This window comes from Battus philenor, unplaced genomic scaffold (genome assembly GCF_028537555.1).
Source record: "Battus philenor isolate CCGP_79_NKW_IND1 unplaced genomic scaffold, ilBatPhil1.0.hap1 SCAF_7, whole genome shotgun sequence".
NCBI lineage: Eukaryota > Metazoa > Arthropoda > Insecta > Lepidoptera > Papilionidae > Battus > Battus philenor.
In genome coordinates this window covers 16352963-16378652 of record NW_027181737.1, presented here as the reverse complement: position 1 = coordinate 16378652, position 25690 = coordinate 16352963, and the positions used below count along the sequence as shown (strand labels likewise).

Genomic DNA, 25690 nt, shown 5'->3' with positions numbered 1-25690 from the left:
CGTTAGCTTATGTAGCAGTTAGAGCCCCGTGGCACTCACGACTTATTCCTCGGCGGCTGAAATAGACGCCGCTGTATGTTCCCTGCGACAGTTGCGAACGGCGCTGAGGCCTGTCGCTCACGACCATCCTTGCATTATTTGCTGCTCGCATATTGATTGCCAGCTCAATCCGAGGTCACCACTCAGAGGCTCTTGCGCGCAGTCATACACTTATGACCCTCGCTGATTTACTAAATCAGCGGTTTAGAGTGAGCGCCAGTAACACTGCTTCATCAATTAGCAGATACTAAAGTCAATGTGACTTTGTGTTACGCCAAAATAAAAAAAATGATAGCTCTAAGCATACACTTCTGTTATAAACATTAATTAGTAAAAATAATATCGCATTTTAGACATACATAGTGAACATTTTTCTCTTCGATGTTAGCGTATATCGATCGAACAGCCATCTACTAGTAATTATAAATAACAATCATTCGGTTTGAAAACGTATATTCATGTTGGTACATTGATTTAAGAACAACGTTAGTCGTGTTCAATGGAAATGACAGCGCCATCTAGGATCAACACTGTCCAATACAAAAACATAACGAATTGTTAAAATTAAATCTCGAAATAAAATAATTTCTGAAAGATAAATTATGTACTTTATGAAATTATTATATAATATTTTATATTTTATTCAATTTCACTTTAAATAACTTTAGTATTATATTTCGTTTAATGTTTCAACAAATTGAAAAAAATTTGCAAGACTGCAATTTAGAAAAAGTTCTAAACTTTTACTTTCCTATTTGAAATAAATAATATTAATATTTTCCAGTTATAAGATACCGAAAGTTTAAATATTTCGTCATAACCTTAATTGAGAAATGATTTTCTTTCAACAATAAAATGGCAGCACTCGTTTTATGTGACATGACAGTAGTGACAATAAACATCGGTCCAGAGCCGACGGCTAAGCTGATAATATTTTGTTCAATACTTGTGTTATTAAAATGCGTTGTAACATAAGCAATATTGAACATTCAAGTTAATCGAAATGGGAAGTTTGAATATCGCCGAGTGGTCCCCGGACCAGGTGTCGGAGTGGTTGTCTGGTTGGTAGACGAAATTTGTTTTGATTGTGTTGTTCAGCGCGGTGAGTCACGGTATGTCGGCGCAGGGCTGGGGCCGACGGTGGCGAGCTACGCGCCGGCGCTGCGGCGGCGCGGCCTGGACGGCTCCAAGCTGCTCACGCTGCGCTGCGACGACCTGGAGTACCTCGGCATGCACGTCATCGGCCACCAGGAACTGCTGCTCGAGGCGGTTGAGCACTTACGAAACTTTGTACGTAACACTCGATTCGATCCAATTACCGGAACACTTCATGATATGTTGCAATTAATTAGTTTGGTATGAACATGTTTGATGAAATAAAATTGGTGCGAAGTGGGGAATAGTGATAGTAGTAAGTGTTAATCTAATATTTCCTTTTAGATATAATAGTATGGGTAAATGTATATTTAAACTTATTCTGCACTATTAACTCTATTTCTATTGATATCCTAGTTTGCATTTGATTTTTTAGATATTAGTTTGCTTTGCTAAAGCTTTGTGCCTTATACAAATTCTAGTATAAGGCACAAAGCATCACAGCTGTCATATCTGCAACAAATACAATATGCTAAGCATTAGTATGTTCCAGATTGAAAGTTTTATGTCTAATGAAATTTTTGATGTAATAAGATGTGCCAATTTATGTTATAGGGTGTAAATGTCCCCTGGGCATTTGTTTAATATTTTTTAGTTCAAGAAAAGTAAAGGCTTATGTATCAAGCTAGATAATTTGCAATTATAAGTTGTCAAATCAAATTAATCATAAACTCATTTTAGTTGTTCAAAAAGTGCTGGGCTCTCATGTCTACATGTACTAAACAAGCCTGAATGTGATTATGATATAATCTGATAAGGAAATCATGTTTATGTTGATTTATCAAATGTTTATTAAAGCTTGTAGCACCTATCTTTTAGCATTAGGCATTGATCTTTGCTCCTCGCAACTTATTCTACTACAGTGGAAATTCACCATTGGCCTCAATATAATGTTCTGTCAACCTTCTATACTATTTGAGCATGATTATAAAATATTTTTGTGCTGTTTATGTGTAGATCATTTCTGTTTTGCATAGCAATTAATTTTATCCAGATAATTGGTGTCTGATACTTCATGATAATGAGCAGACCTAACACAAGATTGCCAATTGACTTATTCATAGTATTGTAATACTTATAAGTGATTTTTTACTTTATGATTCTATGAATTGTACACCTATGTACATTATACACATGTGCGGAAAATTATAATTTAAAAGAAGAATCTGGTATTGACTTGTCTTGCTAGTTACATTAATATCATTGCCCAGTATTAGGTAGATTATGTTAATGCTGGAGTTACTTAGCTCAAACCACTCTGCATTAACTGACCGGGCTGCTTCTAGAGCAAAGGTTCTCAATCTTTATGTCCTCTACACGTTGCCTACAACATGTTCAGATGGCGTAGGCTAAGAGTGGTCCTCTGCCACAACCAGTTCACTGCATAGTATTGGAGTACTCTCCAACGTTAATGGACAAGCACTCTTAACAAGAAAGAAAAATTCCAACACTTCTTTTACAAAATAATTATAAATACCATGAAAACAGCCAGGTATAAAGTTTTATTGATGAACATAAGAGGTAACTATTTCATAATGTCCTAATTGCCTTTGGACCTGCGACTGCTATAAAAATATATGTATCATGCCTGTGGACCTTACATTTTTATTTATACATAATCAGACAGTCTACTACAAACAGACAATTTGTGTAGCACATGTCAGGATAGAGTTAAGTTCCAGTGAGGCCACTCTCTTCACACAGAGCTACATGTGTTCATGTGGTATCAGGTTCTTATGCCCCTTCATGTGTTTGTTATGATTTACCAATGTAAAGAGCCTGAGAGACAGATGGTTTGGATATTTAGTTAAAGTCCATTGGTAGAACTGATCTCTAGTCCTGTGTTTGTTAGGCACCAAGAGAATTATGACGATGTAGGTAAAGAGATTCTTTAAGATAAGAATTCTTTTAACGAGAGAGACTTTAAGAGAAATAAGACATATCCTTGTCTTATTTTGTTTTTTGTATGGGCTCAAGAGGGAAAGAGTACTTTTAGAAAGAATTTTTTTTAGAAGCAGTGCTCTTGTTTGTTGGCTAGGTGCATTGCACCAAATGGTTATTTTATTTCTCGTTAGGGATATATCAGGAGCATTGGCTTATGCTATTATGTAAGAAGAGTTGATTGTATGAGTACTTTGTTTTGGTATAAAACTACTTCAGGCCAGTCACTCTTGAGATGTGAACTCGTTTGTCTTAGACCCCTTAGGTACATAGTTGTAATATCCTTTTTTTTTTCTCTTGATGCAAAATATGTATCAATAAAAATACTTTGTGGCTGATTAAGTTATTAACTCTAACCTCATTTTCTATCGCAAGTTTTCAGTTTGTACAAACTTGGAGCACACCTGTCAATTATTGAGCGTTTTAAAACTTTAAGAGTTATGTTTCATATCAAAGTATTAGTCGTTTTTATAACAATTTAGTGCAATTAATGTAACTTATACATTATGTTGAAAGTTTCATGTAAGAACTTATTTAATTAGGTACACTTTATTTTTTAGTAGTTGAGAATTTAGAAGTGGAGGAGAATTTCTTCATCCTAAATGAAATGAAAGACTGACGGTTTCATATGGGATGCTGTGGAATAGGCTACGAGGCTTCTTGACGGTTCAATTGTGTAACCTACAGATTTTAGACTTTGTCGACCTGCGGAATAAGGCATAGGTTATGGGTTGGGAATGTCTTTGTAACTGCTTATTGGTTTTATTTCGACGGTTGCAGCAGTACGAGGTGTCGCGAGAGTGCGTGCAGCAGCTGGCGCTGCGCGTGTCGGGCGCCGCCACGGCGCTGGCGCGCGCTCTGCGGCAGCACGCCGACGCACGCCTCGAGACACACTCGCTGGCCGACGTGGCGCGCATCGTGCACGCCGTCAAGCCGCTCGTCTGCTGGCTCGACCGGTACCGGCCCTCATGTCCACCGTGTCGTACTTTTAATGGATACTAACAACATGCTAACTTGTGTATTGATTAATGATGTCGATAAACTTAAAACAGACAGCTTGTTGCAGAATAATGCGCAGGCTAAGCAAGAGGTGATATCTATTTCTTAGACTTCCCTTTGAGGAGAGTAAGCAAGACTGTGTAAACATCTGACTTCCTCTCCAAGAAATACAATCGAACAACGCGAGGCACGTCGTAGAGGAACTTCGCCAGTTCTGGGTCAGGCCCCGGGGGAATCGCTGCTCGCCAGAGTACCAGCTCAGGCTCACAGCGTCTCCGAATCGACTTTTTATAAGTTAAACAGTAGAAATAGATTCTTGTATAAATTTTTTAAACAAAAAGTCTCAGAATAAGGAAACTTGACTATTTTAATAATTTGGTTTGTTTTTTAACCTTTTTTTTTAAACAATAACAAAGTGTCAACAACCAACACTTTGAATACTTCACTAATAATTGTTGCAATTAGGTTATATTGAGTACATAGTGTATTTCATTTAATTGAAATTTAAAAGTTATATTATGTTAGTGGATTGGATAGTCAATAGATGGCGCTGTGTACAGCATTGCAAGCCTCTAGAATAAAACATTTATTAAAGGTTACAAAAAATGGTTTAATGCTATGATTCTTTGTCTACTGGCAGATAGCTTTTCGACTTGAGATACCGGATATCGTGATTACAAAGTGATGCGTCCGCATCAGGCTCCGGTAGTGTTACAAAAAGCGGTGACGAGGGTGTCTGTGTGCAGGTGGGCGTGCCCGGGCGCGGCGCTGGGCGAGCGCAAGGCGGCGCTGCTGCAGCTCGCGCTGGAGGCGGCCACGTGTGCGCAGCGCGACCGCTTCGCGGAGCAGCCGGCGCGCGCCGTGGCCGCCGCCGCCGCCGCCGCCGCGCAGCTTGCCGACTACATAATACAGGTCACCACGCGCCTTCTTGACGTAAAGTCACTACCATTTTACTACAGAAGCAAGTACTTGTCTCCACAACACGTTGTTAGCGGGATACGTTCGTTATACTTACGTATTTACCATCATTGTGCACCTGAAAATATCATTACAAGACATTGTAACGTACAGTGCGATGCGAATAATTTATAAAAGTGTAATGTTACCGTTAGCCTTTGTTATAGATCTGCAGGCGACACAGGGTCGCAGTGATGAGGGTTCGTGAAACTAGTTTACACGCGTACGTAACAAAGTGTGGTCGTCTGCGTGTTGCAGGACGTGTCGGACCCCATGATCCTGCAGCCCGCTTCGCTGGACACGGTGACGCTGCGGCAGGGCGCGCGCGCGCTTGGTTTCGAGGTGCTGCCGTCCTTCTGCGGCCACCATCAGCTCGCGCACATCCGCTTCGGCTCGCCCGCGCACGCGTCCGGCGCCGTGCACGACGGCGACGAGATCGTGCAGGTGACCTCCGCCCACTGCCTGCGCTCATACGCGCGCGTCAAAACTGCTCCTCGTAACATTTAGACAGTTAAAACATACATGTTTTATATGTGTAGTTTTTCCCACCAGAAAGGAGAAAAGGGCATCCATCGCAGCCGCAAATTAAAACTATGCGTGCCCTCGTCTTTTCGATATTTCTTTATGAGTGCAAAACATGAACGTGGAATATTTAATCACTTTGAGGCATATTGGAAGGAGCAGCTCAGATCTGAAGAAGCTAGTAGTTGTCGACAATGTGGAGAATAAATGTGCCAGAGAAAGGTCGCAGAAATTGACGTGCTTGACCAGGACCCTCAGTGGTGAAGAAACAATGGAGAGGAAGAAATTGTAAAAGAAATTAAATTAATGTACAAGTCAAAGGATATTGAAGCAGGGCTGTAGCACCCAAAGGTTTTACTTGTATACATGTTAAGTAGCAGTGCTTGTGCAATTTAAGACTAGCACTCGTGCATGTCTCTGCAGACGGTGGTGATAGTCCGGTTCTGTTGTAACAAATCGTTCACTCGTGACTTGTTTCTGCAGCAGCAGTGAAAAGTTGAGCGCTTCTTCCGACTTTTAAACTTCAGCGACCTTACTAGCTGCACCAGGGATACATAAATTCAGTAGAAAGTGGCCTGTCTATAAGACGGATAGAAATTGGTTAAAAGATTCATCAGTTGTAAGTAGTACTTGACGTCGTTGGTCGTGCGGCAGGTGGGCGCGCGGTGCGTGATCGGGTGGAGCGGCGAGGCGGTGGAGCGTCTGTGCGCGCGCACGGCGGGCGCGGCGGCGGGCGGCGAGCTGCCGCTGCGGTTGCGGCGCCGCGCTCCCGCCCGCCCCGCGCGCACGCCGCCGCTGCACGCGCCGCGCCGCGCCCGCCGCCGTCCCGCGCCGCACCATCTGCGCATGCACAGGTGCTCAACGCCCGCGAGCCGGATGCCTTTTTAACTTAATTTTTTATTGATTTCGGGGAGGGAATCGTTTAGTAGACGCAAAACACTCATTTGTGCAGGACAGGGTTTTCTGGAATTTCTACTATCTAAAATCCTGTTGCGCTTTGTGAGGGAGTTGTCGCCTAGTTTAACTGCACCATTCCTTTGTTCTTATGTAATTACCCACAGCAGTAAGTTTTACATATAAATAAATAAATAATTTTGTATATTTTTACGAACACTTTATTTTTTTATGGACATTATATGTTAAGGCTTTGTGCACAGGTACGAGCTGGAGGCGGCGCGCGTATCGGCGAGCGCGGCGGGCGCGGCCAGCGTGGCGGAGGCCGGGGAGCGACGCGGAGCGGGGCCGCCTGCGGAGGCTGCGGGGGAGGAAACGGCGATGGGCGCGGAGGCCGGCGTCTCCTCCTCCGACGAGAGCGAGCCGCTGTCGCCGCCCGCCTCGCCCACGCATCTGCACCTCGACAGCACCAGGTGCGTTGCGTTACATTTTGCATCTGAGTCTTAATAAAAATTTACTTACCATTTTCGATCCATTGCTCGTATTATTTTATATTTCGAGTCAAAGTGATTACATTCGGTACACTTCGGCCATCGAGCAGAATGTAAAAAAAGCCATAAAACAGAAATCAATTAGCAGAATTAGCAGAAAATGGACATTTTTGAACTTAAACGGATCAGTCAGAAGCCTTGAGCCTGCAGTATATTTTAATTTTTTATAGTTATTTAAAATATCCTTTACACTCTAATAATATTTTTTTATTATTTTTTGTTCATATACAGTGATGTGAAAATAACTCAAATAAACATATAAGTTACATAGCATAAAGACATTGTTCTGTACACATACAGTATTAGGTATACCTGGGTTATAATTTATGACCAGCTGCAGAGAGCAAGGCTTGCTCTAAACGCCCTGATAATTCACAGTCCCTAAAACATTCCATACCATTGACAGTGAAGAATTTTCGCCCGGAAACTGCGCGCTGCCGTTGATAACTGGCCTCAACGCTTAAAGGACTATCTCTCAGCCGGTAGAGACCGCTTCGCCTTTATATACTTTAATTGGTTTATATATTAATGTATTAAACTAACACACTGCTATATTAATAAATGTTACGTATTATAGAAAATCGTCTTTTGTTTGTAACGATGTTTATGGCAGGATTAAGTGTAAAAATGCTTGGTCGTGCAGGATGTACCCGGCGAGGCCGCGCGGCGCGGCGCGGCGCCGGCACAGCGTCAGCGGCGGCAGCCCGCCCGCGCGCCGCCACCACCTCGCGCTCGACCAGGTGCCCCCCCCCCGCCCCCCGCTCACATGTCCTGCGCTGGACTGTTCTACACCTCACCAAGTGCCAGCATAAATCGCTTTCTGTAACACCAGCGTCTTTGCGTCTAGAGCAGAGGGCTTGCCCGTTATAAATTAAGACATAAAATTTACATGTGTCAAGTCGAAAACGACGAAAGTCAAGTGCACGTGTCACTGAACATTGTGTTGATGTAGTTAAGGTTCTCTTTCAATTGTTACTAATTTCAAAATAAAACGCGATCACCACAACTGTATGCCGGACGCTTAACTGCTTATTTGCTAATGAAGTGATGTACAGACGACGTACAGGCCGAACGAGCTGCCCATCGGAATAATTGTGAGGGCCTTTTGTTAAATATAAATAGATAAGAAAACAGGCTAAATGTTTGGAACGAACTAATTGAAAGTAATCCTATGAATTAAATTTGTTCCTAAACAAATATAGTTCAAACACACGACACGCTCAGTGCTAAATGTATCAGATTCATTAATCTCTTTACAGACAGAGCCCACAATATGTATTTAATGTTTGTACGATGATGTCGTAGTGAATAAACAAGCTTCCTTATGTCGCGTTCGGGACGCCTCTGTATGACTCGTGCGAGCGAGCACTTGCCACTTGCCGGCCTCACTTGAACTTGTTGTTTGACATCGTATTTAAATGAATGTGCAGCAACTAATCGCCGGCGGTCGGTGTTTCAGTTCTGGCAAGAGCTGCAGCAGCGGCGCTGCGTGCGTGGGCTGCACGCGCCCGGCGACGCGCTCTACCGCCGCGACAAGGTGCGTCCGCTACAACGTGGAATGAGTCCTCGGCCTCTATCGATAAATATTACAATCGCTTGTAGTCTAGCTTCGCCGTTACAATCAACCCTTGAGCTGTCTGCAATGTTATATGTACTGACCATAAATCATATTTCAGCCCTCACTTTAGCATATTGTTACCATTGGAACGTTGGGATGCGGGATGTTGCGCGCGGCGCTTAGACACTAGCTGCAAGGCACAACCCCCGCTCCCCCAATCGTCACAATAACCGGCCTTGCGCTGCCCGCATTCAAAGTTTTCTCGCAACTTTAACAATGCCGTCGCTCCACCTGGTGGGGGCGGAGGAAGGGGTACTCATGCTATATCTACCGACTCGTAATCGCCAATCTCAGCAGAGATTCCATCGGTCATTTTTCGCATAGGCGATGTGCTACGCCTTTTGCTATTTTGTGAAGTACTTGCAATTCTTCGAGGTATGTCGGTGGACTTGGTTCTTCTGCGGGTCTTTTGATCTTTTGTTTTGATCTCGCAGTTGCTCCCAAAGTAAACGATGTGATACCACCGGTAATAAGCTCCTACCTTTGTATCGTGTGTTGCTGCTGAAATGAACTGATACTGATATTTTGTCATCACCTACGCTGCTATATTACATTAACAGGGTGGCGCATCACCATTTGACTCACCGTCAGCGCATTCATGCATCTTAATATTATCAATGTTTGACGCCGCAGGCCGTGTCGTACAGCACGGGGCTGGAGCTGTCTCCGCGGCCGCGCACCTGCCTGGGCGTGCCGCCGCGCGCGCCCGTCGCCCCCGCGACCGCAGCGCCCACCGCACCGGCTGCGTCGCCCGGCGCCGCGCCCCCCGCCTCCCGAGGCAAGCTCGACAAGAGCCACTCCACGCCGGCCTACGACTTCGACGGCTCGCCCCCGGAGCCGCTCCTCGCGCCGCTCGCCTCGCAGACTATACCCGAGTCCCCCACCACGCCTACCGACAGCCCCTCGTTGCCCACTTCGGAGAAGGCGGGACAGATTCTAGACTTTAAAAAATCTAGCTGCCAGATCGGTGAAGCGATACTCCAGCAGCGAAACAGGCGCGGTGCCCTAGACGAGGAGCGCGGGGAGGGTCCAGTCGAGTCGGGAGCGGAAGGTGGAGGGACTGAAGCGGAGGCAGCGCTGGAGACTTTCAACCCCGTTGTAGTGGAGGGGCGCAACCACGCGCTCGTGAAGCTGCTCTTTGCGGAAGATGCCGTCAAACCTGCGCCGAAAGTGGACGACGGCGCCGACGACGACAGCCCGTGCAGCGAACGCATCCGGTATGCGCGCATTTTATCATCATCCGAGCCGTAAGGCGTAGGCTTCTCCAGAGCGCGCGCGCACTTTTTATTTAACGTATTCCCGAGCACGAAAAGTATTAATTGCATAAGTTACTTTGTAACAAAGTATGAGATTCAAATGAGGCAACTGGTTACTTATTTACAAGTTATTTTGTGTCAGTAGACGCTTACTTTGTTTATAGATGGCATGTGTATTTCTATAAAAATATCTCGTATTGTTGCACTTTGTGTTAATGAATTTTCATATTTATTCTTACAATTAATATAGTTTTCATTTTGTTTGTCAGTATAAAATGAATGTGTTTGAAATATATGTAAGGTTTTAGTTATTTAGCGCATCTTGCGTTGATTAATTATATTAAAATGTAATAACTGCGGCACAGGGCGGAGCGTGCGCGGTCGCCGCCCGAGCCGCCGCCGCGCGCCGCGCCCGCGCCCCCCGCCGGCCGGCGCCCCCTCGCCGCGCGGCCGGAGCGCTCCCCGCCGCGCTCGCCGCCGCGCGGGCGGGCCGCGTGGGCCCGGCACGTGTCGCCGCCGCGCGACCTGCCCGCGCCCCTGCACAAGACCAGTACGTTCTGCTCAACAGTTCATAGTCCGCTCTGCTCCTGTTTCTCGCTGTGGTACAGAGTACATTCGTGTTCGTCCCAGCGTACAGTCACTTTGCACACTTCGTCTATTAATCGAGGTCTCTAAAGAAAAAGCTTAGATTATTTTAATTTTCAAACGAAATTTCAAAAGTAAACATCGTTTTAAGTATTATTAATTTTTATATTTATTTTTATTATTTACTTTGTAAAACGGAGTTACATTTTGTGTCTTGAACGCTGAATGAAACTAATTAAAAATCGGTAATAGTAAATAGCAAACAATGGTAATCAGCAATGTGTGTGACTACGCGGTGAGTTACACACAAACATGTATATGTACACGCGGACACAAGGCGCTACAGCTACAGCATCTCGCTACAGCCTGCAGTTAAGCGATGTAGGCAAAGACCAATGACAAGCAGTTCAAGTTAATACTATGTGTATGTTATGAAAGTCTCTGCCATTTATTTATATTGCAAATAGAGCGCGGGACCGCAGTCCGTCTTGCTCGCTGGTACAAGTTCGGTGCGAACTATTTTTTAGCTTTATTACAAGCGCGCAGCGTTATGCGAATGAGAACGTGTGCGGTTGCAGACGCAGGCGCGGCGTCGCTGGAGCCCGCCGCCTGCCCCGCGCCGCTCGCCGCGCCCGCGCCCGCGCCGCGCGCCGCCCGAGACTCGCAGGTGAATGATAGACAGATCTTACTGTATGGTTGAGAAACGTGGTATTTTAGTTGAACTTTATTACTGAACATCTGTATAGTTTCAGTTGCACATTCTCCTTTCACACACATATCGGCCAATAGATGCGCTCTGCGTGCAATGCTTAAGCCTTGCAATGTAAGATGCATTGCAGCGGGCGTCTATTGGTTGAAACGACAACACAGGAGTGTATTGTTATATCGTATAAAGTTGCCCACAAAACGTTTCTAATTTTATGAGGCACAGGGAAAGGCACAAGAAGCAAATAAAGCAACACATTAGTGAGCTAACAGTGAGTGCTCGCGCAGGGCTCGCTGGTGCGGCACATTACGAAGCACGACATCCGGCTCGTGTCGAACGAGCGACGCGCGCTGCCGCCCATCAACGGGGAGGCGGAGCCGCCGCAGTCGCCGCCCACGCCCGCACACGCGCCCGCGCACTCGCACGCGCCCACCACCATGCACGCGCCGCGAGCGCTCTTCCCCTCATCCAAAACGCGCAGCCTCAAGAAGAAGAACTCCATTCTAGCCAGTGAGTGGCCCGCTTATATAATGTTTCACAGGTATCGTCTAAATGTGGTACGCGCGTGCTAAAGTAATCCAGTGTGCAAGCCGACCACAATTTTTTAGACTAAAACATTATATTTGTAGCCGATCTGCCCGAAGAGACTATTTTGTCCTAATGGACAAAGTAGTCTCTTCGGGCAGATCGGCTGTGTCATGTTCCTCAGCGTGCCGACAGTCGCTTCGTTGCCTCTTCGTATCGCTGGTGAGACGTCAGACTAAAAACCTCTGGCTTTGCTGGAGACCCGCCCTTAAATACCCCTTCCAGATAATTTATAGAGTGATTAGGAGATACACTAGGTAAAGAAACAATAAAGCTATCAGGAGGACGAGCCTATATTACAAATTTTGTGCCCGTATTCTTATGAAATGGTGTTATATAGGCAGGTTTCAAAATACGAACGGAACGGAACTATTTTTGCCGTTAACGATAACGTATAACGTGCCATGCGAACTGATACAGACGACGAAAATCCGGCGGGGAGATTAGCTCAAACGTTGTCTGGCCACGTTGCTTTAAAAATATCAAGTTCACGAAGATTTGTTGCTGTAACAACATTTGAAACAAATGGTGTTGATACAATTTTCTTTGACTGGCTTAAACTGTAGGCGCTTGAAGAGTACAGAAAAGATGAAAGTTAGTTGCAAACGTCTGACATGTACAGGCGGTTGCATTACTGTAGTGTAGTGGCGGGTAGCGTAGTGTATGTACGTGTGCGTGCGCAGAGCGGCGGGAGGTGCCGGCGGCAGCGGCGGCCGCGCGCGGCGGCGCTGGGGGCGCAGGCGGCGCGGCGGGCGGCGGCGTGTGGCAGCGAGTGCGCGCGCGCACCGCACAGCAGCCGCGCTGGGCGCGCCGTCACCTGCTGTTGGCGCACAACCTGCTCTACGCCTACCGCTCGCCCGAGGTACGCGCCGACACTCTCCCTACTAGACACTTGCAAATATATGCCTCCCTCAGGCGGGAGCACGGTCCATTAATTTGAAATGAAAAACTTCCTCAATACCAAATGTAAAATAGTCGTTACACATCCTCAGATATGATGCGTATCGGCCGCTATCCTTACCGTATGTTATCTATATGAACTCGCACAGCGCCTCCGCTGATCGCACGAAACTCCCGCGGAATTCGCTAAAGCTAGCACAGCGCCGGATAATTAACCAATACTACTGAATTATGAAGATGACAGATCGAAGTAATTACTTGCAATATTTAGAATATTTAATTGATGTCTTTATTTGTATGTAAAACTTGCAGCTGTACATAATTAGACACGCGCAGAGTAGCGATGACGTTAACGAACGAAACGAACCTCTTCGGTTGAACCGCAAGAGGATGTACACCGTGCTGCCTACGGAGGTTTAAAGCAATTGCTCGCCCGCACAATGTAATTGTTTTGCCTCTAGTTAATGAACATGTTGTGCACAGATGTGAATGGATTATGTCGGACAGACCACAGACAATCACGGGCCGATACAGGTGGCGTAGGTACACCTTGTTAGATAGGTACTAGGTGGTAAGTAGACACTAGATAAACGACCACAAACTTAAGGTCACGAGAAGTGGCTGAATGCGGACACAGCAAGACCTGTCTTCGTGGCGACCATTTTCACCAAGTTCGTTAAGATAGAGTATTGAATGCCCGGCAGTGCTCCCGCGCCGACTGCATGATCTACCTGGAGGGTTTCACGGTGTGCGCGGCCGGCGAGGTGAAGTCGCGCGCGCACGCTTTTAAGGTCTACCACACGGGTACCGCGTTCTACTTCGCGTGCGACTCGCGCGACGCCATGCTCGCCTGGATCCAGCTCATCCACCGCGCCACGCTGCTGCCCTCGCTGCTGTCGCACGCGGTGAGTGTTCCTTGCTGTCCGGCACCGAAGATTTTCGGAGCACCTCAGCGAACTTGCGCTCTGCCAATTTCACCCGAATTCTTTTTCTTTATCCTATACCGTCAATCCGTTTATCAAGATCGGAGGAAAATGATCATCGCGTACTTAAATATTTTAGGTTTGATTTCAGTTTTGATTACTATTGCATGTTTCATAGATGGAGTTAGAGAAACAGTTTTCTGAAACTGACTACTCGGAAACGGAATCCGATAACGACAGCCCCGAGAAGCGCAACGATCTGCGAGAGAGGGAAAGAGAGAGGGAGAGGGACAGGGACAAAGACAAGTCAAAGTTCGGCTCCCTGAAGAAGCTGACGCACCGCATGCAGCGCAGCGAGTCGCAGGAGAACGTCAGCCACTCGTCTACCAGCTTGGACCGGAAATACCTGAGATTCTTCTCCAGGAATAAAAGCAAAGATGAGCCCAAGCCCAACAAGGTAATGTCTGCTGGTGTTTGTAAACTCACCTATTAGTGAGCTGTTTGTCACAGCACATGTCTACGCGAGGCATCGTGTAGATTTATTGATCTAAGTCTAAATTCACGTAACCAAATATCCTTCAGGCCAGCCCCAGCCGCGCTCCGACGGAACAGCCGCGGAACATGCCCGCCGCCAAGAAGATCCCCAAACCAATCAACTACATCCACGCTTCCAATCCCAACCTCCTCGACTTCGAGAAGAGCGATTTCGTCACCAAGCCCACAATACAGGTGTAGTACTATAATGTAATTCTGATCAAGTGAGTGCTCTGGCACTCTGACCGTGCGATGCGTGGGTGCGTGGCGTAATTTATAACTGCAAGGCTATTTTATGCAGGTTCCAAAGCGCAAAGTGCAGAAGCCGGATAGCCTAGTGGGGCTGGTGACGCTGGAGCAGTTCATGCTGCAGCGGCAGGCGGAGGAGCGGCAGCAGCTGTCGGCGCGCCACGCGGAGCGCGACGCCGAGGTGGCTGCGGGCCGCGCGCGACACGAGGTGAGCTGCCAGCTGTCCAGCACCAGAGGGCGATGGACACGAGGAACTTGAAATTGATTGACACTCACGCCCTGAGACTCGTTCCATTAAAACATCTGAAGATGTCTTCACTTCTTATAGAAGCTGCAGCCGGGACTGCACGCGGGATTGCTTAAACATTTGTTCGCACACAACTTTTAGCACACGAACACTGCAGTCCGTTCGGCAGAGAGCGTTCAATGAATAGCGTCCGACGGTCCGGCCTGCTCGTACTGAGCTGCACTGAACAATGATTTTATTTGGTCACACACAGCTTGACAGTCACACACATTTTTTTCTAAGCTAATTTAGCAGTAAAATCCATAAGTTATGATAATCTAAAGTTCATTTGCAAAAACAAGCGTTGCTTAGCTTTCGCCTGAAAACTTGAGATGTGTTTTTGTACTTTTTCGTTACTTTAATTATGTTATACATATTACATATTTAACGTTTACGTAAGACAGTTTTTTGATTAAAAAAGTTGCGTTTTTCATTCTTAAAGCAAACGAATTATAAATAAGGAACACGTTTTGTTCAACAAAAAGTTTTCACTGACACTTATGCGTTTAATATTCGGTCGATGGTCGGTGTTATCAGCAAGACGTCATGAATGACGACAAAGACTTTGGCGGGTGGTCGTTCGTTTGTTGACGCCGTCGGCGCGTGTCCGCAGGAGCTGCAGGCGCAGCTGGGCCGCATCGTGCCCGACGTCATCTACGGCGAGGTGCGCGACGGCAAGCGCGACGCCAAGCGCGACGCCAAGCGGGACAACGACGGGTCAGTTGTCTGCTGCAATGCAGTTGTGTAACACAACACCAGCGGGCAAGTCGCGACTCTGTGAACGCGACGATCAGCGGAAGGGAATAGTGTGTCCAACAATACTTTGTCCACTTTGGGGCTGTTGACAAAAGAGACACTGTGTACTAAGACGAGGATATACTATGCTATTCATATTATATATATATATATATATTTACATTAATATTAAATAGTATAAAATACGAGTATATCGCCTGAAATATGATCCAGGATCATCACTTTATTCTTTGATAATTTGTAAGTCAGCATTGAAGAAATTATATATATGTAAAGATATAAATGTATGTAAAGGTATAAAAGAAAGGTATATCTATAGTAAGAGCATATCTTTGCTTTGTATTTTTACACAACCTTTTCAATGGCTGTATAATTATATATTCTTATTTTAAATAACGTCCTACAAGATATCTCAGATCTTCTTTTCCTTAGTTTTAAATCTAAAATTGAAAGCATTTCATTAAACAAATCTTATCACAGTATTCAAGAGTCTATAGTTGTCCGAAATGTATGGATCTTGCTTTGTTGACTCATTGACAGATCAAAAATTGTTAAATTTTATATAAAAAACGCAACTTTTGAGTTTGTGGGCGGCTCTTCTCAACAGACCAGCGTTCAAAATAATTGACGATTCAAATGTGCGTATAAATGCCTATTTGAATAAAGACGTCGTCGCCGTGGCGATCTTCGGGGAAGGTTTCTGCCTTTCAACGGGCGTCCACCGGCTGATGTTATGATGACGATCATTATACTTTGTTCTCGCGGTTAATTTTACAAAAAAAAAATATTTTTTCACAATATTGACGATTCATTAGCAGTAAATGAACTATAATTGTGTCCGCGGTGCCGCAGGTACGAGAAGGTGGTGTACGCGGACAGCCGCGGCGACTGGCGCGACTCGCTGCGCCGCAACGACAAGGTGAGGCGCGGGTGGTCTGACATCGCACATTGCACTAGCCAGGGTCACACCGGACTCCGGACTGGATAGAACCTCTCGGTTTCATTTTGTTTTTGTTACCACGGGTATGCTTTCTCATTACATTCCGTTTTGATTCTTTTCGCAAACGGCGTGGGTACAAGCAGCTCTGACGGTGTTAGTGCTTGCGCTTCGACTCAGAATAGAGCTGAAGCTGCCCACCCTTTATAATTTAACGTGAATCTGCATCAGGTGACTTCTGTTAGACCTTCAGGGTACGCTCTGTGTGCCTCTGGCACTTATGAGGGTTAATACTTTTTGAACTATATAATATTTATTGAAATTGTTTTGTTTCGCTGCAGGTGCACTCGGGGCCGCGGCCGGCGCCCGACAGGTGAGGGAACAGCTCTTTATTTATTTTTCCACGTCACTTCGTCGTGAGGCCTTATGCACCTCCAATAATAATCCGCGACGTTCTGGAGGCGGCGCCAGGTGGTTTGCATATGCATTGACTGCGCAATTTCTCGCGGATTTCTCGTCCAGTAAGAAGCCTTTCTTTTGTTTAATAAAGATTTCTCTGAGAGTTTCTTGGAGCTGGAATATGTTATCCTATGAGGTGTAGGGTTGAACCCTCCTCTCATATGGTCAATATATAACTGTTCGTTAGTGGTACGCAATAAACAGGATATAATCACGCTGCGCACGCGCAGGTTTATTGCGCACATAAGTTAAAAATTCAGTTAAAACTTGTTATACGGTTTAGTACGTACGTTATTAAATACCCCTTTATTGAATACCTTGGCGCACTAAAAGGAACGTTGCAGTCCGTACCATAGTTTCTTACTGCCTCGACAGAGTGTGTAGTCAGGTTTAGGTTGTGATGTGGTGTGGCGTTTGGTGCAGCTGGGTGACCGGCGCGGGAGCGGGCGCGGCGAGCGGCGGCGGCGGGGCGGGCGCAGGCGGCGGCGCAGCCAGGGAGGCGGGGCCCGGCGTGTCGCGCCTGCGGCTCATGTTCGGCGGCGCGCGGCAGGTATAGCGTCCGGCTCCGACTGCAAATTATCTACAATAACTTTCGTTGACTGCGTTTTTGTAAGCAAATGAAAAGGATAGATGTATGTATTGAGCGACAGCAGTTGTAAATAAATGCAGTGATGCATCTTATCGTGTCAGCTGATAGAGGTCTACTGCTTATTCCACCCAATGAGGGACTTGCCTACGTTGTGTCAACTGGATCGTAGTGGCCACTCGAGAACGTTTCGTTCACAACGGCTGTCGACTGCACGAGGTGTGCCCCTGTCACTGCCACTTCAGACGAGCAATACTTCGTCGGTAACCTTGGTTCTCCTGTAGATCTCCACGCCGTGTTTACACGCGGTTTCTTTTAAAAACTGCGCTAGTAATAATGTGTCTTATTTAATAAAAAATAACCTTTTGATTAACTCATAGTTTTGTTTTTTGTGTTTTTAACGTTATTAACTTTTTCTTTCATTATGTTCGCGACATGAGTTAGTCATATGTTAAACAAGACACAGCTTGTTGTGCTCCTAATCATAGACTAAAAATGTAAATGCGTCCGCAGCACAGACGACAAATGTTGATTTATTTTTGTGGACGCATCTTTAGCGCTTTATTCTTATCCAATGTTATAAGAAGACGCAGGACGACTTCAACCGGTCTTGTGGGGATTTTCAGGAGCAAGTGGCCTATGTCCAGCTATGGACGATGAATTTCATAAGTTGTGCGTTTTGTGACGTGGCATCTGTGCGATCGCTGCACATAAGACGCAGCTTAAATGGTTTATAAAAAAGCGGTGCTTTGTAGCAGGTGAAGGTAGTGACTATATCCTGTGTGTATGTGTGTGTGTGTTGGTCAGGAGAGCGTGCGCGGCGCGTACCCGCACCTGCAGTGCCCGCCCACCTTCCAGCCCGAGAGCTACTCGCTGGCGCACGCGGCGGCGCGCCGCCCCGCCCAGCCGCGCCCCCCGCAACACTGACAGTCAGGTATTGTGCCCCAATTTTCTTGTATATAATTAAGAAAACAATAAGGGATGTAGCGAATGATAACTTAACATGTTATGTTATTATCACCACAAAGACTCAAGAACATTCTTGATGCCAAGAGAGCATTGTTCCTTTGAGGCGAAACCAAATATCTTAAAATATACAGCGTGATTAATTAAAGGTGTAAAAGTTAAAAGTAATGGTTTAAACAAATAACGTAACGATTGTATATGAAACAGCGTCCCCTGTCAGTCCCCGCGGAACTTGTATTGCCAAAAATAACGGGTTTGTCACACTACAGTAGAAACAGGGTGATCACTTTAGGAAATACGTGAAAAAGCTTTAACTTTTTTGCTGACAGATGAGCTCATATTTAACTAAATACGATGTACGGTTTTCATCACACGTGTCCCAGGGATCAAGCTTTTGGTGACATTAATAAACTAGACCGTATCAAATATATTTACTTATTATGATTACAGATCTAGTGTTTTAACATAAATAAATAGCAAAAGCATTAGCTACTCTTGGAGCAGGGCCTAATGCTAGGCAATAACCGTAAGTAGAAAACCAGTCGACAGACGGCGCTGCGAGTGCGCTGTGTACAATATTCATTTTACGACATCACAATAACGAGATAAATACTAAACGTCAAATTTATAATATTTTTGTATTATCTGCCTGGTCTTGAACTGTGCAAAGTGTAGATTGCAATTGTTTTAATGTCTTTACTAGTGCGCAAGTCCTTGTGAATAAATTCATAAATATAGTTTTTGGACCGCATGCGTTGTTTAGTTTCAGACGGGAGCAGCAGCGAGGACGCGGACTCGGTGCACTCCCGCTGAGCGCGCCGCGACGCCCGACGGCCGCGCGTGGCCCCGCCCCGTAGTTTGTAACACGACATCTGGCGTAAATGAACGATAAACATTCGCAAAATAACAAATATCTCAAGTCTCCGTGATACTGATGAACTGAGGGCTTAGATGGACGAACGTTCGTGCTTGTATTACAATAACTCGTTTGCGCATCTTTCGCGAGACGCGCACATTAATGTGACGTTAAAAATTGTTTGACTTGGCCCTTGTCGGGTGTTATTTAACTCAAAGTAAACTGCGGAACAGCACTTCTTTCTGCATGTCTTTGCATATATTCATCTACTGGATGACATACTATATATAAACAGCGGAAGTTGAAGCGCTCGCTGAAGTGTATCGTTTACGTAAAACAAATAAATGCAATGAGAGGAGCGTGCCTGAGCGTGTGTCGCGCGACACGTTAGTTAGGTGAATTCAAATTTTGAAAATAAAAGGAAAAGGTGCTTCCGGGGCCGATGTGCTCTCACTGTTTGCCGTCCGGCGCGCGCGCGGACACGGTGCCGGCGCCGCGTGAAGGCTAACCACATATAATGAGTATATTTGATAGAGAAATATAAAGAAGTTTCTAGAAGTAGTCGGCGGCGCGGGCGCGCGGCTGCGTCGGCTTAGTGCTTCCCAAATTTGTATTTACAAAGATTATTTTTACAGAGCTGCTTGCGACGACGCATCGCGTACCACACAGTTTGTAACAAACCAACATATTTTAATATTTCAATCGAATTCCAATCGTGATGTAATATTTTAAACGATTAAGATTATTGCCATATGATGAAATGCCAAACTAGGGTGGTAATGATGTTCGTTCCTTGTTGTAACCAGATTTATGTTTTACGTACATACACACACACACACATATATTATATATATTGTAAGTACAGAGGGTCGGCGGTGGTCGTCGCTGTAACATTGTAACTTGCATCGCGCTGAGGTTATATCAAACGATGCAATTATTTACGTAAGTGAATAAATTTTATACAAAGGCTGCGTTATTTTATTGAATAAACCCTGTTCCCACACATTGCCGCTGCGGGCACGAGGCGCCCATGCTCGGCACCGCCCCAAACGCTTGGACACTTGGACACCGCGACCATATTGTTTCTGAAGTCTATCCAGAATTATTTTTATTTTTCGCTATAGAAATACGTAACTCTTTAAATATTTCATAAAAAATAAAAAATTCTTTCAGTCAATAATATCGACAATCCAGCGGCTCAGCGGTTAGTAAACATCGGACCGCATGAAAAGACAAGAAAAAGTGGTAGTCCAGCGGTAGAGGCCTGAGCTTTGCGATCACAGATCGCGCATTCGATTCCCCGGACACAGTTCCATATAATTAACATTTTGTGCATTCATTATAAAGGATATGCCACTGGGCACAAGCTTCCAGAGGATGGGCAGCAGCGTCCTCTGCGTACCATTATACCAGACTGCGATAGCTAACTCGCCTGCTGAGCGTAGCGATTTTGGTAATTCCCTCCATAGAGATAATTAGGGAAAGCTTTTACCTTCCAGTAAGCGTCTGTTGGCTGAAGAAAGGGAGCTGGCAAGCTACATTCGACCACGGTGCCGCCACATGTTCTCCTGTGTTTGCGGATTTGTCCCACGCTCGCCGAATGCAAACTATTTACGCTATAATTGTTTATAAAATGAAATAAAGTAATTACCAGTTGTGAGAGCTTGCAATTAATTCGTTAAAATGCGTGATGTATTTGCGATAAATTATAAATAGCGCAATAAAAGTGTTGATGTCGACACTACTTCGGTTAGCCACGTATTTAAGTATTACATTAAATATGCATTGACACCGTTCGCCGGTTCCGACAGCTTCATCCAACTTTGGATGCAAAATCCTTGAGCAAAAAAGTAGTAATAAGTAATTAGTTTCGGTCGTCGAAAGACATCGGATGAAGGTCCAACTAGTCCTTTTGGGCGTTTGTGGGCGTGGCGTGTGCCGGCAGTGTATGCCCTTCGACTTTCTTTTTTCGGTTTCGAGAAGATCGGCAGACAATGACGAGTCACTGCATCATTAACAAACCATAGATTAAAGTTCGTATAGTGAACACAAACAGTTGAAACGAAAGAGTGGTAATTGGTAGTGAAGTGGACGACAGGTTTATCCCGAGCACATCACAGGCACTTAACAATGTCATCTACATTAGTATAAGTGAACGAGCGATATGGCTCGCAGATTTGAATTATAGCACGCAGTTAATGTCTGCCTTAGTAAACCGTATGTGGACGCTTATTTATACGAAACAAAAGTAGGAAATATAATCCATTACATTTCAAATGAATTATTAAAGGGTCGCGGGCGCGGCGGGGGGGGGGGGAGGCGCGCACACACGCACAGCGCGGGGGCCACTCTCCTAGATTAGCCGCCAGATCGAGTTCTTAAAAAAATGAAAACAAGTCGTTGCGCGACTTGCGACGTATCTGTGCCGCGGGCCGGGACAACGCGAGCGACGCGCCGTCCGCTCGTGCGGCCAAGCGCTGTGTAAGAAAGAGTAAAGGCTTCATCGAGCAATCAAATAGCGTGTACCGTAAAGACTACGGGATGTTACAAAAATATTCAATCAAGTTGTGTGAATCGAAAATCGCTCAACGCTCATGCGTGTGCATTGGCAGCCACGGGCAAAGACAGCGTAACGGCGACAGCTTTAGTCCCGCTTCTTTTCGGCCATGACCTTTGTGCCGGCCGGAATGTCAAGGACGTGTCTCGGGTTCAGGACGTTGCGACGCTTAAATGTCTCCGGAGCGGTTGCTTGCTCGCTGACTGTGCCTACGGTAAACAGATTCCACCAGGCTTCGCTTTGTCAACAATATTTTTACTCTGCCGCGTAAACATTAATGTTAAAACTTTCCATTGAGCCGGCACATGCGGCGGCCGGGAAATGTCGTGCGGTGCGAAATATGACCCGCGCGCAGGTAGCGAAGGAAAGGCCAACGCGGAGGCACCTGTGCACTGCCCGCTCGTCTATATTCCGGGGGTCACGCAACCTTTTCAATTTCTTGAAAGCTGGACAAACCCTTTGAATTATAATTTTACTGCGAGGTATTGGTAAGGTTAAACAGATTCCGAGTTGGTGTTTCTATAAACAAAAAGTAAGTACACGCGGGATATGATCTGACCCTGAGTTGCAAACAGTCGGAGGTATACGACGTGTGCACCTAAATAAATTGCAGACAGGCATTCTGGCTGCGGCCTCCGTTTAAGTGTTTCAATAACTTGTTCACAACATTATTGCTACATAATTATTTACAGCTGTTAGCTCTTCATTTGAATGAATACACGATATGATGTAACAAATACGCGAATAGAATTCGATGTCTTTTAATATAATTGATAATTACAGATTACTCGTCAGCACAGTTTCCACGGGCTTGAGGTGGCCGAGTGCCGCAAGCTTATCCTAAACCCACTTAAACGCACCGGAGGATGTCCTTGCTGTATACAGAACACCTGATCGCGAGGTCGCCGGCTCTTGGATCGGTAAGGCAAACGCCTTTTACGGAACTCAACCTGTCTGTCACTCTGTACGTGTTTAGCGTTCAGATTGACGGCTGTGGGAAAGCGTCGAACTGAAACTTGGCCTGTGACAATTATTTGATCATGTGATTAAATGTTAACATAAAATGACCGACGGTACAGCATCGGTCGCGAGCCACGGGCGGGCACCAGCTGGTAAAGGGGAAAATGTTTGCACACTAACACGCTGTTCCATAGAACGGGATATGAACATCATAATTTGTGCGATCCGCGACGTCACGTCACATTACAATTTGACTCGAACTGACGGCGCGTAAAAATATTTTTGTGTTTACAAGAAAAAAAACCGTTGCTCAAGAATTGTTTATCAATTTGGCGCAGCGCCGTCAACTTTTTGAAATAAATATTGAAATGGCTTTCTCTAAGTTGTAATAAAGAGTGACGCCTGCGGGGCGGTCCCGGGCCCGCGCGTGTCATTCATTCGTTGTCAGCGTTCGGAGGTGTCGTGGAGGAACTTGTTCCGGGGGATTACGGCGGCTGTTATTGTGATATCAATATATATTATTTATTAACGTTGCTTCACGCGGCCGAACAGCTCCGATAAATTGCAGACGTCGGCTTTGCCTCTTTAAAGGCTTTCAATAAAAGGTGTTCGGGCGCGCAAAGCTGCGTCGTTCGTTCATTCCGTGTGAGGTATATTTTGCCTATAATGTGCTGCGTGGTCTACCCTTTTGATAATATCCAAACTTTGCAATTTCTTGCAGAATATGGAACCGACATAACATTTATTGATTTATTTATCAAATGCTGCAGTTTACGGTGGCAGAGATGCATCCATGTTTATTAGAGCAAACTCGGTCAGTACGTGTGCCAACTCACCTCCCCTGGTCTTCCGAAGCACCAGGTGGTCAGGTTGATGACGTCCGTCTTAAAGCGTTCAATCGCTTCTCAAATATCTACGTGCTGTTTACGGAACATTAAGCGTGTACGTTACGTTGTGTACGTGAGATTTTCGACTGACAATGCGGGCACGCGATTGACCTCGTGTCATGGCGCCGGATTCCTGGGACGTCCCGCCGAGCGGCGTCTGACGCTCGTCGCTCTGGTAGCGTCGACTTACGCTACGTAATGTTTTAATACTAAATTCACACATACGAACAGTCGATGCAGGTGAGCGAGTGAGTGAGAGATGAGTGTTCACCCGCTGCCGGCATAAACGAAAAGTTTTTCTTTTTAATTTTATGTTACGTTTAGACAGAGGCGATGACCGCACATAACACTTGATATTGAGTGATTCTGTATTCTCTAGAGTGTGCTAAAGTGGCCGGTCTCTGCGCCGGTGCATACAAGAGCTCGTCACTTGTTAACACTGAACAATGCCAAATGGACACGGGTGCACCTTTCCTTTCCTTCAAAACTTCATAACATCACTAAAAATTTCTAATAAATATTATATGTTTATTATTTGTATTCCTAATAAATTATATATGATATGTGTCATATTTAACAGATTTATTTACCACTAATTCAAGATAATATGATTGTGCAGGCGCTCCTAGACGTAAGAGAGTTCGGATTGTTTTCACGCTAGCCTATTGCAGACCGGTCTCTTCTTCCTTGGGTAAGCGTATTACGTAGCCGGTAGATACGACACGCTTCCTATTAGGTGGACTGACGATATAGTTAAAGCCGTCGGACGCGGACAGCACAAACTTGCTCTTCGTGGCGATGTTCAGGGGAGACCAATGACTTGTAGTGGGTGTCTATCGGTTACGATGATGATTACGTCACAGTTTATGCCTTCACCGTATGAGGTTAGGGACAAATCATATAAATTGCAAACGAGCGGGAAGCAACTCAAACAGTAATACATACCGGAATTAAATATACATGTCGCAGTTTTCGTGGCCGTACACGGTGCACCGGCGCCGCGTCTAGGCCGCGATGTTTTATTCAGCGGGTACCCGAGGTCACCTAAGCGGTGCGTATGAGAGCACCAAATTAGGTTCCACATGCAAATGACGTTAAGTTTGTTTTAAGAGGATTTAGAGTAGGGGTCAAGGAAGTTACGGGTTCAAGTCTGAGGCGGGACAAATGTTTGTTGGTCACTGTCACTTAGACTACGCCCGGGATTTATTTATCAGATTGAATCAGCAATGAGCAAACCCATAGACAAATTACCATGACTTAACTCACCGGACATAGCTCATCGGTTTTGCAAGCTGTAGTGGTCACGACCACGCCACGTAGCGCACAGAGTAGACGACGGCTGGAGCCTCGAGGTTCCGCTGGAATGATAATGATGCCTACCTCTGATATGATTAGCTCCCGATCACTCGGGGCCGCACCAACCGTCGTAACCTTTAGAGTAACCAACGAAAATCCAATAATAATCCTGTGACCCGAGGGATAGTTATAGAAACAGCATTGAACACATTTACTCATGTCACCAATCAATAATACGCATGTGTTGATGTTGTGTTACATATGATATTTTATTAACAATTACTGTGCAACACCGCGCTGTTGCATGCGGCTCCCCGCATTGTTTCAATCTGTTTAATTTAATTCTATATCGTTTTATTTAATTTAAACATTATGTGTGCATACATGTGTTAACGTGCGCATGGCCCTAATCCTAATTGCATTGTGCCGTCGTCGTATACGCAAGAAGATATAAAATTACTCATTAACAATTCAAACAATAAAAAAATGATAAATGATTATATTGAGATTACATCTAGATCCCATGTGTATTATTTATCCCTAATAGGGGTTTGCGATAGCACGGCAGCTTCCTGACGATGTGAAGTGTGGCATCAGTTGGTCAGTGACATCCTTATGTTTTTATATGTAAATATATATATATATATATATATATATATATATATATATATATATATATATATATATAAAAACAAAGTCCGACACGGTCACATATTTTGTTTCTCAAGTT

The 25690-nt window shown here is 45.2% G+C and overlaps 1 protein-coding gene across 1 annotated transcript; it reads left to right on the top strand.

The window, feature by feature from the left end:
* Nucleotides 1-933: 933 nt before the first annotated feature.
* Nucleotides 934-20223, top strand: cnk (connector enhancer of ksr). Its single transcript, XM_068774635.1, has 24 exons — nt 934-1100; nt 1166-1329; nt 3916-4091; nt 4881-5046; nt 5350-5535; nt 6268-6467; nt 6771-6980; nt 7702-7798; nt 8518-8595; nt 9310-9893; nt 10298-10482; nt 11096-11184; nt 11511-11733; nt 12492-12670; nt 13413-13613; nt 13810-14088; nt 14214-14360; nt 14467-14622; nt 15314-15417; nt 16309-16375; nt 16735-16766; nt 17276-17402; nt 18246-18372; nt 19168-20223. The coding sequence occupies exons 1-23, from the start codon at nt 1043-1045 to the stop codon at nt 18363-18365; spliced, it is 3828 nt and encodes a 1275-aa protein (XP_068630736.1). The 5' UTR covers nt 934-1042; the 3' UTR covers nt 18366-18372; nt 19168-20223.
* The last annotated feature ends 5467 nt before the right edge of the window (nt 20224-25690 follow it).